The following is an 18,413-nucleotide window of genomic DNA, read 5'->3' on the forward strand; positions in this document are numbered from 1 at the left end:
AAATTCATATATACATCATATGCATGCATGCATATATACATATATACGCATACAGGCACAAGTGGACAGTACGAGGCACTACATGTGGCTGGATGACGGAGTGCTACAGAGATACTACTATAGCAACAAAGTGAAACAACACAGTACCCATCTAAACTCAGGGGAAGGAGCAGTAACCACCTGATTAGGTGTGTTAGCTGCCTCCTCTTATGCGGTGGGCTTCATTCAGGTGGCTGCTGGAGTTAAAATGAGGCTTTATAAACTAGGGACCTTATACTTTGGTAAACGGGCCAGACTGGAGCAGCCTGTTCTTCTGTATTTTTCCAGCACCATTTGCAGATCGAATGAGGGATTTGGTGTACTCCAAGCTGGTTTACTAGGTGTTACCCTTGTATCCTTGCTCAGAACATAATCTACGCCTGCAAAGATGCTGTTGTTATAGTTCTTCTTAAAACCTCTTTCATCTTCCCGGACAATGAAACTTCAAGGATTGCCAAGTGCAGGGCTCTGTATACTCAAGGGGGGAGAAAGGACACAGGCTGGATTTTATTTTTAAGCATTTCTATTGGATGCTTCAAACCTGGGTTCTACAAGTTTAGAACATGTGAAAAAATCAAAATTATATAAAAGAGTAGGATGTCTCAAAAATGCTTTCCAAAGCTGAAATACAGGTGCAAATTCCTCCATCAATATATACAATGATTATTATGTACTTTATCAGGTAACATTTTGCTTGCTTTTGCAACAGATGTCAGTTTAAAGAACGTCTTTTATTTTTCCTGACCTTCACAATCAGTACTGATCGATTGGAGCTTCGCTTTTGTTTCCCAAAAATCAAAGTGAAATAAAACGCCTTGAGTGGAAATCAAAAGTCTTTGACATATAGCAGAAAGCTTGCTGTGCAATATTAGTACCCAAAGGCAGCTCAGAATTCTTTGTTAAGAGCAACATGCTTTCACCTTGAACATTTTAAATTTAATCTGAAGACTTAAATCATAGCAATCTTTACCATGCAGATACAATAAAACTAATACATTGGAAAATATCTTTTTATGTTTAGCTCTGTACCTGAACATTTCATTGTGCTTTAGGCAGTAGTAAGCCAGCACTTCTTCAGATGGCCAGAGACCTGTAAAACAAAGATATTCGCCTTCTTAGAACAGTTTTTTTTTTCTCTGAAATAATGTTTGAATATATATTACCATTTTCAGACCTCTACCAAATGTTTCATTTTTTAAATTTGCCATAGTACCACAGTGTAAAGAAAAGAATCAAATTTTTTAGTGACAGATTTCTTATCCTTAGCATTTGAACTGGATATTTCATAGATTTCTCCCTGACTAAAGATCATACATACATATATATTGTATATAAATGCATACACACACATATACATGCATATATATCTACACATACCCACAGCAGTGTCATGATTTTAAAAACTGTATTACAATTTAATTGAAACTTTTGACGTACGGGCCCTTACATGAACATCAAACTGTCAAGGTCCATCTTGCCCAGTATCCTGCCTCTCACAGTGGACAAGAGCCCCTTCCTTTTGTCATTAGCTTTATGGTCAGTTCATTTCTTACCAGAAAATGTAGCCCCTTTTCTCATGCAAGGCTCTTAGGTTTTGCTAGGATAGGCATCAGTCTGACCCTAAGGAACACTGATCAACAGCGCAGGCTAAGCAAGAGTATATGACTAAGGTTATAAAATAGTATGATTTCTAGTTGTGTCTCCTCAGTCCTCCTCAGAAACTTCTTCAGCCACAAGTGATAAGTTTGTGTTTAATAGTTACCAAAGGATTTTTCTAATTGTACTTCAGACTTATGTAAACTTTCAATAGCTATAATGCCCTGTGGCAGCAAGCTCCACAGTTTGTGTGCTGTATAAAGATCATCTGATGCCCTCTGGTTCTTGTAGGGGAATAGACAGGGAGCGATCAGTCTTTATCTGCCTAATCCATACTATTCATGACTTTATAAGCTTCAGTCATAAATCTTATACTGATCATAGCCAACCTTAGCAAATACCTAGAGGCATCAATTCAAATCTATTCTTTCAATAACATTCTCTCATGAAACTTACTGTTACCTCATAGCAGTTTCCTATTTAAGTTTAAGGACCTAACTGAAGCTACACGATCAACGGAGATGGCAGTTCAGAACTTAAGTGGTTGGTATGGTCTCCTGCGGGCATCTTTCTTTCTCCATTGCTTAAAGAAAGCCTGGGGAAAACAGCTTGGTATTCAGGAACTCAGGTTAAGCTCCCAAAGTTATGGGAGGATGAATCAAAGGCATTTGTTGTCAAACCACATTTTTATGTGTTCTCCTTCCATTGTTGCTCAGCAATGAAAAAAATATGTTTACGTGTTTATCTACAGGTCAAAACAAGGGTTAGCTTCCCCTCTCAATACATAGCATTATGAATTACTAGGATAGAAACCTGGCTTAATATTATAAACTGTAGATACTTTAATGGTTTGAGTAAACTTAAGACATATGGGAGTATCCTTCAGATATTTAGAGACAGGCAAACTGAATTCCATGAAGCTTATTATGCATGTGCATCCTTTAGACCATTGATGAGAAGAAGAAACAATTGTTTCTTCTCCATAAAGGCATTAAAAACATTACAACACATTTAATAGAAGTTTGGGAGAAAAATTGTCTTTCTTTTCAATCACTTACAACCTGATTGTAATGCTCAAATACCTAATTCTTTCTGCTCTTCCAATTCCTACTCTGAATTACCCATAGTCATTGTGATAAATGATGAAAATTTATGAATATGTTATCTGCATGCAGATCAAGCAAAAGCCTGGACAGGATTTGGCCAAAACTTGGCATATAGCTTTTCTATGACTCAGATCTCAAAGGTTAAAAAATAGAGTTCTGATTCCTATACACAACAAAAACATTAATGTAATATTATTATTTGTCCAATCCATTACAGCTTAAGTTGATAAGGCTTTTGCAAATCTCCTATTTTACTCAGACTTCCTAAGGGTTAAAATAAAATATTCACACACGATTACCCATTCTTCAGTGAAACATACACCAAGAATTGTACAGGATTTTCCATCTCTCCTTTGAGCATTTCAATGCTTTTGAGCATTGAAATATGCTAAAATGACAGATTTTGCAATAAATATAATAACTGTTTAAATATTTAGTGTATGATATAAAGAATGTTTCAGTTTGCAGTGACTGGTGTATACTCAAGTAATAAAAGTGTTTTTTAATATTTAGTGTAGGCATGGCCAATTTAATATCACTTATAATACTTCATAGCTCACATTACCATCCCCCCCACCCCAAATAACTAAAGCCTTTCACAGCAAACTTTTAGCCTGAGTAAGTTTTTAAAATAGTTGTCAATTGTAGCAAAATCCTTCAACATCTGAGTTTTCAGTACCCTCAGTCAAATGTCGTTCACTTTTCTACGGTTATTACTGAAAGGCCACTTCGAATAGTGCCACTAAATCTTTTATGAGGGGTCACTGTTCTTTCCCCTGCTACCATTACAATGTTGATACCAGCTGAAACTTCAGGTACACGAGATAGCTCTTTGCTGAGAGAAAGGTAAAGCACCTTTGGAAGGACAATGCCCTTCTTTAAGCAGATGCTAGTGATGGACATGCCTCTCCTCCCCCCTCTTCATCCATAGGAAAGAAAGTATCACCTCAGCAATGATATAAGAGGCTGGCAGCTAAAAAAAGCAGGAGTCAGAAAGTCCTTCGTGAACACAGGTCTGAAGTGCGGAAACACACAGCGCCTCCAGCTAAGCCAAGAAGCCTGCAGCAAGAATACCTGTGTTAATTTTAGTAAAAGGAAAAGCCTCTCTTGCTTGAACAGGTAGGTAAGCCTCTTTGCTTTCAAAACAGGGATAAGCTTAAAGATACACGTGGAGGAGTCTGCATTCTGCCTTCTTCCCCTTCCTTCTGACCTACATTTGCCAACACAATGACCTACATTTTCAAGTTGCAAGTATAAGATAGTTCTGCTTTTGTTAGAAAATACTCAGCTGTAATATAGAAACGCAGCAATTCCTCTGAGTTAACAACTAGCATTAAGTTGTGAAAAGCATAATTCATTTCCTGTAAACACATACATAAACAGGTTAAGTTTCCTGTGAGAACACTTAAAACAATCCTTTGATATTTAAAATAAAATTATTCTCATTTTGAATTATGAATTTGATTACAAATACATAACATTGGATGGGTACCTATTTGCATGTGCAATTACTTCCACACAATGGTCAATTATTCACACATGTATAGACAAAAGAATATCAAAAGGCCCCCAAAGGGCACTTGCATTTAAAAAGCTATAAGTATACTGTAAGTATCTTCTAGTCCTAGACAAAGGGCCTAAAAGTATGGCTGTAAAAGGAAACAGCAAAACTGGAGTTTTATTTGGCAAAAATAAACAATTTGAGGCTTTTACTGGAGGTTTTAAAAATGTTACCACCTTGATAACTAATGTATGAAAACAGAGAAGAATTGCCAGAAAACACTGGAGTGTTTATTAAAACAAATAAAAAATGTAAGCTGTGTTGGAGTTTAAAGCGAGCCTCAGGAAGGACTGTGATTTGGCATGTATAAAGAAGCGGGAGAGACACGGCGCGCACAGACCAATGCCTTCCAGAATTCAGCTCTCTGCACATATCATTTCACCATTAGGACGGAGCAGGACAGCCACAGTTCCAAGAAGTGTATCACTATCCCATTTGAAAATGTGCCATAAAAGCTATGGCAGCTACCTCTAGACAGCTTCACAATGCTTCTTATAGTGGTGGTGGCAGAAAGACATTATCAATAAATAGTATGGTGCTGGATGGAGAAATGCTACATATACAGACACATAAAATTTGTATAGCATTTGTAAAGCACTCACCACCATATTGCAACATCTCACTGCAATAACAGAGTCAACATAACAAGAATTCAAAGACACTGTGAAGTGCTATTATCCAAATTCTGCACATTAGGAATTGGAATTAGATTAAGTGACTTAAACTCACAGAACAAAATTATGGAAAGACCAAGAATGAAAGCTGGGTCATCCTAACTCCCTGAAGTATGATTTAACCAAAAAAACAAAGAATAAACTGTTCCTATAGCGGAAAGCCCTTAAAAAATTACAATAATGCTAAGAACACACAAATTAGGTTGTTCTTCTTATTCCCATAGTGCTCTCTAAAGGAAAATGTCAGGCTCTTCTGCTTCAGCCACGGCACAGCAGCTCTTTAAAGCAACTTCCAACTCCTGCGGACTAAGTCATGTGCAGACAGCCATCTGAGGGTGCTTTCTTTTAACCATCACGTGGAGCAGCACTATTCCAAACATGTTGGAATTGTTTCACTAACATCACTATGTTACTTCTGCTCTATCAGAGTCTACTACTGCCTTAAAATTGTTGAATCCTGTATGAGATTACAGAAAATTTTGTACTGAAAATGGATTATTCAGTATTAAAAAAAAATTAAAAAAAGAAAAAGACCTACTCTTTCTCCTATATGGCTTTTTACCACATATTTTAAAGAATGATGTCGTATCTTTGGATAACATATAATGAGATCTGATGCAAAGTTCCTAAAGAAAAGCATGTTGTTAGAAAATTATCAGGGTTTGCTGAGAATTTTGAGGCATTGGATTTTTAAATGAGGCATTTGATTATTGGAGTCATTATGTCTCTGCACTCTCCAGAGGCACAAAGAAGTCACAGTAGATACTGATTACTTTATTTGGGACAGCACAAGATTAGTGGAAGTCTCCACTACTGTCTGCCAGTGATATACACAGGAAACAAAGGCACAACTGGAGATGACAGGTGAATTGTCCCTTGAAGCTCTGAGTAGAAGGCATAAAGCTGTCCTACAGATGCTTTACGTATGCTAGATTAACTCATTCCTTTCAAAGTCAAGCCAATTGATGAGTTTTGTATGTCCCTTTTCCCTGGCACTGCCACAAGTGCAGATGTCTGATCTCAAAATATGACTACCAAATTTTACCTTTTATTTACACTATTAAACAGTGAGACTTACTCACTTGAAGTTTCCAGTAACTTTTGTACAAATCCTATCTCAACCCTTAAATGCAAAGACAATTTAAATTTGAAAAGTCACCAGTTGAATATATTCAAAAAGGTCTTTTTTCCATTATGCCCTGCTTGTGGACTACATGAAATCAACTTATTTGCTTTAACCAACAAGTGGATGTATTATATTAAAAGCACTGTGGGCAAGGAGATCAGTAATCTCTCAAAAGAAGTACCAACAATTGAATTGAGTCATGCAGAACTGTTTTCTGACTCTAAGAGAAGTATTTGCTATCCTTCATGACCAAGACACATTGCTGGTGGAGAGGAGAAAAACTTTAGGCACCGCACTGGGCTGTGCAGAGATGTTCGAGTAAGCATCTGTTTGGACAGACAGCCATTCCTCATCTCCTGTGCTGAAAGACATTAAAGCGGATGGAGGCATCCCCAAAACTGGGATGTCACAACAGGAACACGCTGTTCTAGAAATTCAAATCAAGGTCCTTCTACTCTTGGTGCAGCACAGTTACAATCCAAATCTTACAGTAGGAAATTTTATTTTTTACTGACTATGCCTTATATTAACGTCACAAGGGAAGGTAAGTTTGGTGATTTCTTTCTGGTTAGTTTTTGTGTGCATCGCCACCACCACGCACAGCAAGACCTACTGGAGGTCTTAGAGAAGCGTGAGAGCAGGTCAATATCAAGGTTCAACAGTACAGCAATTTGGAGAAAATTTCAAAATCAGGCTCTAACCAATATTTTGAGCACTTCTATTTACAGAGCACTAAAATCCATTTCTGAGTGAAAGAAGAATGAAATCATGAATAGTATAATTAAGACTAAGTACAAAGTGGATGTACAGCATATTTCCGCTCAATACACCTTGCTCCTGACACATAATACTTGATTGTCCTAAGATGGGGAATTCCCTGTGCAAAGCCTACTTGTAAATAATTATACTGCTCCAGTTAGCTAGTTTGCATGGAGCTCTCAAAAATACTTCTGGCTGTGAATTTTTTAAAAATCTCCATACTTTGAGCCATTTTTCAATTTAATTTTATCATCGCTCTTAGTAGACACAGGAAGTAAAGACTTCACTTTCATTCACTTGCTCATGTGGTAGGCAAAATGTCGCACAGATGAAAGGATAACCATTAACCCAGGTTGCCTAAGATGCCAGCTAAAGTATACTGAATCTGGAAAACACAAACATACATAACAAGGTCCTGCTGACACAGCTATTCAGGTTTTTAGCTGCCATAAAGTGCATGTACAGAAGAGTGAAAACCTTCCATAGAAAATCACTTCCGTAATACGCTAAAGATAAGAATTTGGTTATTTTAGTAAAATGAAGAAATGAGGTTGTTTGTTAGGTAAGAAAACCCCAAAACAAACAAATCCTTGTCATTTCATTGTGTTTGCAATACACCAAAAAAAAACATTTCTGAACTTGCATCCTCAGGTCTAAGCCTACACCCATGTACAGTAAGAGCAGATACAAGAGGGATCTCAGTAAAAGCAGATCAAAGAGGGCAAAATTTAAGTTGGGAGACTTTCAAAGGGAGAACAGTACTGTGCCCTTCTGGACAGATGGCCACTTCTAGTGCCGATGTCAGCACTAACCTTTTTCGAAAGTCCACTTGTCTAATCTGAGACTCCGAAATTCTGAAATCTGCCCCGACTGTATTTGTAAATGAGCAACCTTAGTCATAAATGTATACAGTGTAAAAAACCTGCTATATTTAATAGACTTTATAGTAGTACCTACACCTGACTTTTGCACACTGCAGACCACCTTTTAAGTCCAGTGAGGAGGACTAATTTGTGTGAGGGAGAATGACTAGCTTACTTTTCCACAGCAGAGATGCTAGAAGTGAGTTTGAAAAGGTAGAAGAACACTTGAGGAAATAGGAGATACAAAGAGAAATACATCTCATCATTTTTCCTTATGCAAACATACTTTATAGAAAGTCTTGTCTCTCTTTCAATCTAAAACAGAATTTATGATATTCAGATCACTGAAAAATAGGTATAAGCACTGGCTGAGATCTTCTGCCTGGGCAAAATGGCCTCAGCACTATATCTCTCACTTTCATTCTCATTATTATTCATGACTAGGAGGGAAACATGATGGTCTGCAATCTGCAAATTTCTTTTAGAGCGCAAACTTAAGAGGCTCAGTGGAACTGGTGTGGAAATACAGTAACAAGTCAAAGCTATAAACATGCGCCTATCTTCTCCATAAGAAAAAGCAGCAAACTGTACAAACCTCCTTGTACGATTGTCTTTAACAGCTTTTTTCAAAATGAATGAATTTGATTTAGTGTTGTTGTTTTTTTTAACCAGTTTTCAAATAGTCATTAAAAATTAAACAACACTGGAACAGCCCTTTTGTGATTATAACCTTCATTCTCCTGCAACAAACTGGATCTATAAATTTACGTACCATTGTAGATGTAAATTACAAAATTTTATATTCAACTATATTAAAACATCTATTCCAAAAATGATTACCAGTTGTGAAAAGCAGACAGGCTTATCACTTGCTGTCAGTTGTTCATGTCTAGTTAAGCAATAATGTGCTAAAACTGCTCTTTTGTTTTGTGTAAGAATTTTGGCAATAGAAGAAATGAACACTCGTTTAATAAAAACTCAGGCTGCTTTTTGCTTTGATGGAGGAAGCAGCTGCCTGTTTTCATTTGCTGCAGAGCAGCAAAACCCATCAATATAATAAGCAGCTTAGATGCATCCATCCACAGCATCTGTAAGGATATAGGGCTATTCGCTCAAAACCAATCCTTGGTTTAATTTTAACAAAGATGTGTCTGACATATTTGAAAATGTATTATAATAGGGTTTTGAAATACTAGCATTTTCTCTTTTTTTTTTAAATACTTTTCACAGATTTTTGAAAGGCAGGTACACATACTGGAATGATAGAAATGATAAAACAAATATTGCAATAGCAAACAGCAGTACTAGCCTAAAAATGCAAAGATGGAACATTAAGGGATGCCTTGTGGTTCACAGACTCTCCTCTCCCTTGAAAATATAGAAAAATAGTATTTCAACCTTTTCAATGAAGGATTTTTCACCATAACCAAAAGCAGAGAAGAATACTACAAACAAGCACCACAGAAAAATACCAGAAAGATCATAGCTACATTATACAACTGCATTTCCTGACACACACTTTTCCTTCCCTCATGTTTTGTTAAAAGTAGATATATTAATATTAATGCCCATTTCCAAAGATACTTATCAAATTGTCTCTACTATAGCCTAAAAGTAATACATTTTTATATGGATTTTCAGCAATGTGAGTTTGTCCCAAGTGACAACTTTTAATTACAACACGAAATTTTAATTAAAAATAGAATTATAGGACTTTCATATATAATTACAAAAACAGGAAGGGAGAGATAAAAGACCATCTGAGATATAAACCATAAAACTCTATTTTAATTCTAAAAATGTGATACGGCACATTTAAACTATTAAAAATTCTAAGACATTATTATTATTTTAGTGCTGTTCGGCTTTCTAAGACCTTTCTAAGCTGAGCTTTTAGATGATTTGCACATTAACTGAGAAGTCAGATAATTCTTAATCCTCCTCTTTTTCAGATCCAATAATGGATAAGGGAGCATCTTAGCATGATCAACTAGCAATCTGCCTAGCCTGAGTGGTAGTACACCTGAATTTAGGATTAGTCAATGAGTTTTCATAATATCTGATTTAAATGAGCACTCATCTTGGGAAGTGTAGAATGAAATATTCAGTGATATTTGAACTATAACATTTAAATATGTAGTAACAAATTTTGAGTACATGCATATTTATTTGCTTCAAAACCAAAAATCTGTATAAAAACGAAGATTTTTAAGAGTTCTTTCCATGCAAATAATTAGAATTTTCACTTAAATGCTTTTATAATCAGTATCCACAGTAACTTATAATCATGCTTATCTCAGCTGTAGGCCTTGTATCCCCGTCTAGTCAATTCCAGTATTCTAATTCTCCTTCTGGCTATCGATGAAGTGAGGAAATATCTCTTTTTTTTTTTTTTTTTAAAGATATGCCATAGCTGGAGAGGGTAACAACCTGTAGATTAACGCTGGTTACTAATATTGTGCGTCTTTCTCAAGTATTTGATACAGAACACGGAAGTTGGGTAACTGATCTACATACCATTATAGAGCGCTCACAATAAATTAAACTGGAATTTATTTGGGGGATTTTGATTGTATTTGGAAGTGGTGCCTGCAGTTTGGATTTCTCATATTTGTTTTTTATTTTGTTTATTTTTACATCAAATTCTCTAAATAAGGATGATATCATTTTGGTCCTAGCAACTTCTGATTCAGTACTTTTTCCTTTATCAAATTGTTCCATTCTACATAGTTTACCAAAGCTTTGGCAAAGCATCTGCACTTGTACCTACTTCTGTGCTGCCAGGAGATATTAATTCTGTACAAGTGGGTACACAGTTCATTTCGAAGGCTTTGTACTGGCTCTCAATAACAAAACAGCATATCTCTTGGAACTTTATATACTGGCAAAATGAGACAAGATGTCCTACCATTTTCTTAAATTAAACAGTTAGGTCACCAGATTCAATGAGCTTTGAGTCTTCTTCTGGGGATATCTTCAACTGATGCTAAGTGTGCAGTCCTTTAAAGCTTACACTGCTGCTACCATCCTGCAGTAGGTGCCCCAAAGCTCCTTACATTCCTAAGCCTTGCTTTCACCTGTCTCACGGGATTTGGTTGTTCAAGAGTTCTTTGGGTGAGATCGTTGCACTACAGACACCTCATCTTGCAGATTCACATGGATCTATGTTCCGTGTGGATTTAGGCTGGAAGAGTTAAAGAAAATAGTATCATTTATAATAAGGGAAAGTATTTAATAGCTTTTTTGTGAAAGGCCAAGGATTAGATTAGCATGAAGAGCCTTACAATTCCTTTCAGGTCAGGTTCGACTTCTGAGGCAACACAAGGGAACTTACACTGTCGTTGCCCATGACTGTTTTTTGCATGAACAGGTTTCAATAGCCATGGCTGTCAATCTGGCACTTTTCATGAGCACTAAATACAATGGGCCAGATCTTCAGCTGGCATTATTAGGTGCAGTTTTATTGACAATGAAGCTATATCAATTTATCCCAGCTACTGAACCAGCCCTGAATTTGAAATATGCAAGTGATAAGGTCTTTCTAAAGAACTAAGCAGCCTTCACTATATTAGTGTTACACTAATAATACTGCTTTGGATCATTTTCAGGATTTGAATCTAAGGGTATGCTTCCCACAGAAATCAATAATTCAGTGGGTTATCGTGAAGGAAAATATAAAAATACTAACAGTAGAATTTCATCTCCAGAAAGGCCTGAAATATTTACAAATGTTTCCCCCTGATTACTTTCACATTTCTCCTGTTGTTGTGATAAAATTCGGCTTAACTGACCACATTGTTATTTCACAAGGCATAAATAATGCAAAAGAGCAACACAGGTGCTTCAAGCCTAGCATTCTGCTGAAAAAAGTTGCAGGACTCTACAAACACTGCTTATTCTCTGAGGTAGAAGTGTTCTTTGGTCAAGATTAATGTGCTTTACCTAGGCTACATCGCTTAGAGAGTGCATTATTTTTAAGTGTTTAAAGAATCTATTTCAGAGCATCCAGTGATGGTGTCATAAAAATAAGGGAACAAAGAGTTAAAGCAAATAATTACGTCCAATTGAAATAAATAAAGATATGAAAGAGCCTATGAGGTAACCTCATAACAATACGTTTCGATTTATCATTGGTAAGAATTAAAAGAAAGTAGACCAAATTCTTAATTAAAGTGGGCACAAGTACACTGACTTCAGGAATTGCTCAGTTTTACACCAGCACAGAAACTGGCCTGTATCTTTTGACACTGAAATCTGAGGATGAGATTTTCCCCTTGTATATTCAATTCCATGGTGATTACATTGGGTGACCCCAGGATTCTCCCTAGGGAGAAGTAAGGTTTCACAATATCTGACTTGGGCCGCTTTATTCTTTGAGGCTGACACTGATTTTTACTCGCTGCAAAGTCATCAGTTACTACAACACTTCTTGTTCAGATACGCCTTGAAACACAATGTCAGCCCTGCATGCTAAGCTCCCATATTTGCAGATAGATCAGTCAATACCAAGATTATATTCTCCTAAACAATATTTGAGCCTTGACTTTCAAACTGCAGAGGTAGGTGTATAATCTTCACAAATTTAAGCTTTTTCCTTAAGGATTAAATGTGTTGTGACACTAGCTTCATATAGCTCTCCATCAGTAAAGTAATAACAGTGTAATAATGAGGGAAAACACTTTTTAAAAAGTAGTTGTTTGTATGTTACCACTATTGTCATTAGCAGTTAACAAGAAATTTTAGCACCTTGTTGGTTTCTTTCCTGCTAAGAGTTTGAGTCACAATTAAAGAGTAATTTCCTGTAACTTCTGGTACGTGAGGGGGTGGAGGAAGAAGAGGGGATCATGAAATATACACAATTTTCACATATAACAAATTGTTGAAAACATAATTGTCTGTGAGTTCTTTTCTGAAAATACGTTCTATATTCCTGGATTGTCTTGGCTCTCAGGAGCAGGATTGAAATCTCCACTTTAGTATTTATCCGAGGCTGTGATAGCTCAGTTGTCTGCCTCCAAATGCCAAGATAGGGGGAATCTCATCAACCAGAGACCAGCTGCATGATGGGCAGTTAATAGATATATCAAACCTTAGGATATATGCTAAGCTGAGGAGATGATTGGTCGGTTGATATACTGATTGATTAGCATAGGGAGAATGGGTTTCTTCTTGACAACCTAAGATTATGCTTCAGCTAAGCTCAAATTGCTTACACCTCTTCTATTGGGTTTAAAATTACAGTCCTGTCATCTAAAATCTCTCTTCAATGAAATTTTTACCATATATAAAAATTAAAGGGAAAAAGAAAGTAGGTGCAATGGATAAGAGTAAATGGAGTAGATATATTTCATAATACTGCTGTTGGTACCACTAGAAAAAGTTGATAAGTAAATCCACTTGAAATAAGTTACATATTCTGTAAACTATTAGAGAGCACTTTACAATAATTTAGAGGGGAGAAAAAGTTCAAAATACTGAAAAGAATCAGTGCTGATATTATTGCTTTAAAAATGCCACACTAGTTATTAAGCAAAATAATTTTATAGATGTGATACTACAAACATTTTTGTCCTCTTTGTAGGCATTTCCTAGGTTTAGTAGAAATGTATTTGAATTATACTATAGGTATCAGAGAAATATCATACAGCTGCAATAAAATGCAACTTTTTATATAAAGGAGCCTAAATTTTGAAAGCAAGGCAAGTAACATATATGTATTTGTGTTTTTGGTGAAAATTTCAGAATTTTTTTCCCAAGAAAGGATATGGAATTAAAATTTGTTTACACTATATTTTAGACTGCGTCATCTGCAGGGCATGGAGATTTTAAAAAAACACAGTATTTTAAAATTTACTAAATTATGTAATTATAAGTTACCAAAATAACTGTTACCAAGCATTTGTTACACATATTCATTTAGTTCCCGAGGTTACATGTTCCTCATAATACTGGGCTTTGTCAGTTGAGTAAGATACAAGATCTATTAAACAACACATAAAAAACCCAACAAACAAACTTTTCATTATCTTTAATTTCTTTCTTTGAAATACACTTCTCTGCTTGGGCAAACAAGAATTTGGTAGCCATGTAACAAAAGGAAAGTGGCTCATTAAAAATGTTAAAATCTGCATTAATAAATAAGACTGGGTTTCTCAGATTTTTTTCTTCTCTTTCGTATCTGCTATGAGCGGTAGGGGATCAGCTGCAACTCAAATCCCCAGCTGAACAACCCAAATACAACTGAGTGAGCAGACTTAAAACAAGGCCATTTATTGGTGCCTGTTATGCAAACAAAGCATCCAAGTCTTAGAAACAGATGTCAACTGAAGCATATGCTTACTGTAAACTGGAATTTGATTCTCTTTATAAAAATAGACTTAAATGGGCCTTCAGAGACTGGGCTGCCTCTTGTTGTATACCATTGCCTAACTTGATTCAGCCTTAAGCTTTCTAAAAGATGAATAGACTGATATCCAAGGGCAAAAAAAAAGTAAAAAAAAAAATTAAATGGGAAATAAATGATAACATGTTGGAGCAGTTCCCAGAAGCAATTTTACAGATTTTCTCTAAAAACACAAGACAGGAAGTTCAAAGCATAGCGCAGGTCACCCATGGCATGTCAAGTTATCATTTTTATACCACTTAGGGTGAAAAAGGGACTTTATGTTCAAGTGGCAAGTTTAGTACTCTGCTTTTTCTTCTTCCGCTTTTTTTTTTTTTTTTTTACCTCTTCTCACATCTTGATGCCTTTTAAATGTCACTTATTTTACATGAGGCAGTTGGTGGAGACATGAGTCAACAGCAATCAGAACCATTATCCCCTGCAGCGAGCCCTGGTCCTAATGCATTATGACACCTTAGCTGGCCAGCCACCGATTTACCTTTCTGCTTCTTAGGGAATTAAGTGGCATCATGTGAAAATGGTTGTGATATGAACAGCATGGGCATAACTGGTATTAAATTTACCTCTCAGCCTAAGTGAATTTTCCTCACATGTGACTAATCAAAATGAAAGCTGTGGACATGGGCAGATCTGGCCAGCACTCCTCCACCCCTGGGATTGGGGCTATTTTGTTTTATCTCTTTGTACAAGCTGGCAGAAGTTTAAAGTGAAGGGGATAATCCAGTGCTGGTGTCTTTATGAAATAACATCCTTACATGAAGAGGCTTTTAACTGTCTGTCGCTGTCCTCTCAAAAAAAAAAGAGCGTGACAATCTCATTTTGCTGAGCACCCTCCCATGAAAGGAGAAAATAATAGCCATAACAGCTATGGCTAGTACTGACCTTACATGATCCATTATCCACTAAACACTTTAAAAGTCAGTTTTACATACACTGTGGGGGAAATTAGAGAACTATCACAATCATTTTCACTTTAGTGAATTTGTCTTCTGTTTGAAGTCAGTTACTTGATATCCAGCGTACATAACTGTCTGTATCATTCCAAAAAAGAAAGAGGAAGTCTTGCTTTAAAAATCGATCTTGTGTGAAAGGGGGGAAACATACCACACTTTTCCTATTCTGATTAATAAGGATACTGACAGTAAGGAAACTCAATTTAGAATGAACTTTCTTCAGAGTAAATGTGAAATAACACAAAAATCATTATATAATTTAGAAGTGTTCAACATCAGCACAAAAATATTTTCATCAATCATTTCAGCTGAGATAAGTAGGTGCCAAAGAAAGTGCAGGCAGAGCAATTATCATCCTGTGCAGTCAGAAAGACATTTATTCACAGACTAGAGTGACTTGCATTTTACTACAAACCAACTGTGAATGTTACTGATAATAGCAGCAGTGCTAGATTTTCCCAAAGTACTTAATTGTACAGGACAAAAGAGTCTGGAGCATGAAGTCCTCTCCTACTTGCAAGACTGCTCAACCTTCTGCAGCTGTGAGGATTAAGTTCTAATACACGAATTTTAGGCATTTCCTGTTTGCTATGAGTTAAAGTCAGGTAGTAACCTGAAGCTGAAAATACAAGCATTTCTTCTAATTTCATTCAAATAAATGCTCATTATAAGTGACGAAAGGGTGATCCAAATTTCAAGCATTAACCTGCTGATTCAAGCAATCTGAATATTGGTTTTGTGCCCAAGTAAACTTGGAAGCTCTATCTCTAAGTATGAAATTTGGCTTTGCGTTAATTAGTCTATTTTTCTATGTTGAAAGAAGACTTTCAACAATCTATTACTGTATATAAAGCATGTTTGACTGGAGAAAAAATAAATAAAAGTAACAAAAATGAGCAGAAGAAACCTATGAAGACTAAATTATAGCGTTTACAATATCAAAGCATACTTTTCTTATGGAAAGAAAGAAGGACATATAAATCCACAGATTTACATCTTTATATCTATCTCACATAAAACGCTCCTTTTTAAGAACGTAAACAAGCACCAACAAACACCATAAATATGCTTTGCACTCATTTTAAGAAATAATTGAAGTTAAAGATTAGGAAGAAGGTTCAGATTTTTGATTGTTATAAACACAGGAAAAGATATTAGTCATGAATGGTACCTGGTTTGGTAACCTTCATTTTATCAATACGGACACATAAGTAGGGTAAAGTTAATGTACAGATTGAAATTTAGGGTGCATGTCAATTAATACAAACAGGAAAATTATCTCCTCCCAAAATGATTGGCCTCAAGTGGAAAGGTTGGTTCAGAAAATCATAATCCTTTTGGTAAGGAAGACTGATCCACAGTAAAGTTAAATCTGAACTGTGTAGGGTGGCATATTTTCCCTAAAAGAGTTATAAAATAAAATTAGAATAGGATCATCTTTCTTTTCCTTTTTTTTTTCCCCCTGAAGGAGTATGATTTAAAGAGCAAGAATGATTACAATAGATATGACATATGTCTTCTCTACTTTTTTGCTTTCTTAGTTTGAGACTTGGACCTTGAATTCTTTACACCCACAGCAAGGCAGAAGATACTCTGCTTTCTGTCAGATTATACATTAGAGTCACTGTAAAAATATCTGGACCAAACACATATTTGTAAGTATACTCTTAAATTTTCCATGCTTGTGACAGTGGCAAAACACAAGCAAAACTGATCTTCTTCATTACCTAGAGGGTTCTGTCATTTCCCATTTAGCCATGCCCACTTCACCTTCTCAAAAATAATCACAAAAAAATCATTTTCCATTAATCGCATTCCCTTTTTTCTGTTTTGTGACAATACAACTAAGAAACTGAGAAAAGTTTGAATATTTTATTCAAATGGGATCCTTTAGTAAGATAAAAAGACTGATGACACTGAGTGGTGGAGACTTACACTGACACTTCTCTGATATCCTCCATCAGAAATTCTGGATGTACTTGCATGCTGCTTACCCACTTTCCAAACACAGAATAACACAGTAAACAGAACAAAGGTGGCAGATTTGATAGAGTCAAGGCTCTACTGATTTGAGTAAAAAGGTTAACAATGAAAATGTGGCACTGGGATAATGGTTTTTCAAATGCTTATCTTGAATGCTTTCCATTTATTACCTAGTAGAAGTACATTTGGGAAGCTGAGGTTTTTTTATACATATAACCCCCCCCACACACACACAAAGTATGCATGTATTTGTTTCCATCACAGAAGCAAAGGTTTGCAGGATTATTACTATTAGCTTCTCTTTCAACAACTCTATCTACAAGGTAAGTCCAAAGAATCCAGGCGAATTTGTCTCGTTAAACCTCCTTAGGGTCAATCACTGTTTTGACAGCTCTGCCAGTACAAAAATCCCCATGACCTGCCTGACATGACCAGTGCAATGACTGCTCACATTCTGTCTTCTCCAGCTTCTCTTTCCACAAGGGTGGCTCGAAGGTGTTACCCCACCCCGAGTGCTGCCGTGCCAGGTATGCTCACTGCATCTCATACTCACAGCACACGAATGCACCTAGCATGTTTATATGCAGATTTTCCTGCTGACTTTAGTTACAACTGACTAAAGAATATCTTTACAATGTTCTGGAATTTATACGCTGGGAATCCATGCAGGCTTGTTTCGTGAAAATGTATACTTGCTGTTTAATAACATCTGCAAAGGTTCAGCTTTTGGTTTTGTTTTGTTTTGACATATATACTGTTATGTCACATAAACCATTCTTTCTGTTGAATTGACACACATGCTAATGTAATCTTAAACCATGCTGTCCTATAGAAGGGCAATACAGTATGATAGCCTCTGATTTTTTCTAGGCAATGTTGAGATCTTGTATGCAAAAGGAACATCAATACAATTATTTAATCTCATCAGAAGCAGCAATATCACATTTCAATTCCATTTTTAAAATTTCTGTGAACTGTTGAAACAAACTGTTCCAGTAAAAAGCTACTATTGATCATAACTTTGGGAATATATATGCCAGAGAATACATTAACATTGCTGCAGTATTGTTTATTACGGCAACAAAACTTTTCCTTCTTTCAGTAAAGAAAGATTAAATGCAAAAATATATGAAAGGCAAACAAACATATCTATATACCTATTGTTGAAGTGACCGAACAGGAAAATAGGAAAAAATACACAAGGCACCATTCTAATTATCCCCTAGGTATTGTTGTACACCTTAGTTTTATTAGGCATGATAAAGAGGCGAAATATTAGTGCACCCAAGCAGATGGTCTTTGGAACTAGATTACACACTTCAGAAATAAGAGAGAAGCAATGCATTCAAC

At 36.0% G+C, this 18,413-nt stretch overlaps 1 protein-coding gene across 2 annotated transcripts in view; it reads right to left on the minus strand.

The window, feature by feature from the left end:
* CAMKMT (calmodulin-lysine N-methyltransferase) overlaps nucleotides 1–18,413 on the minus strand; it is a 228,963-nt gene that overhangs the window by 44,349 nt on the left and 166,201 nt on the right. For both annotated transcript variants that reach the window (XM_068939656.1, XM_068939657.1), the window contains exon 4: nucleotides 1,069–1,129. In XM_068939656.1, coding sequence (XP_068795757.1) covers nucleotides 1,069–1,129 — 61 coding nt within the window. The remainder of the gene's footprint in view (nucleotides 1–1,068; nucleotides 1,130–18,413) is intronic.

This window comes from Struthio camelus, chromosome 3 (genome assembly GCF_040807025.1).
Source record: "Struthio camelus isolate bStrCam1 chromosome 3, bStrCam1.hap1, whole genome shotgun sequence".
Lineage (NCBI taxonomy): Eukaryota > Metazoa > Chordata > Aves > Struthioniformes > Struthionidae > Struthio > Struthio camelus.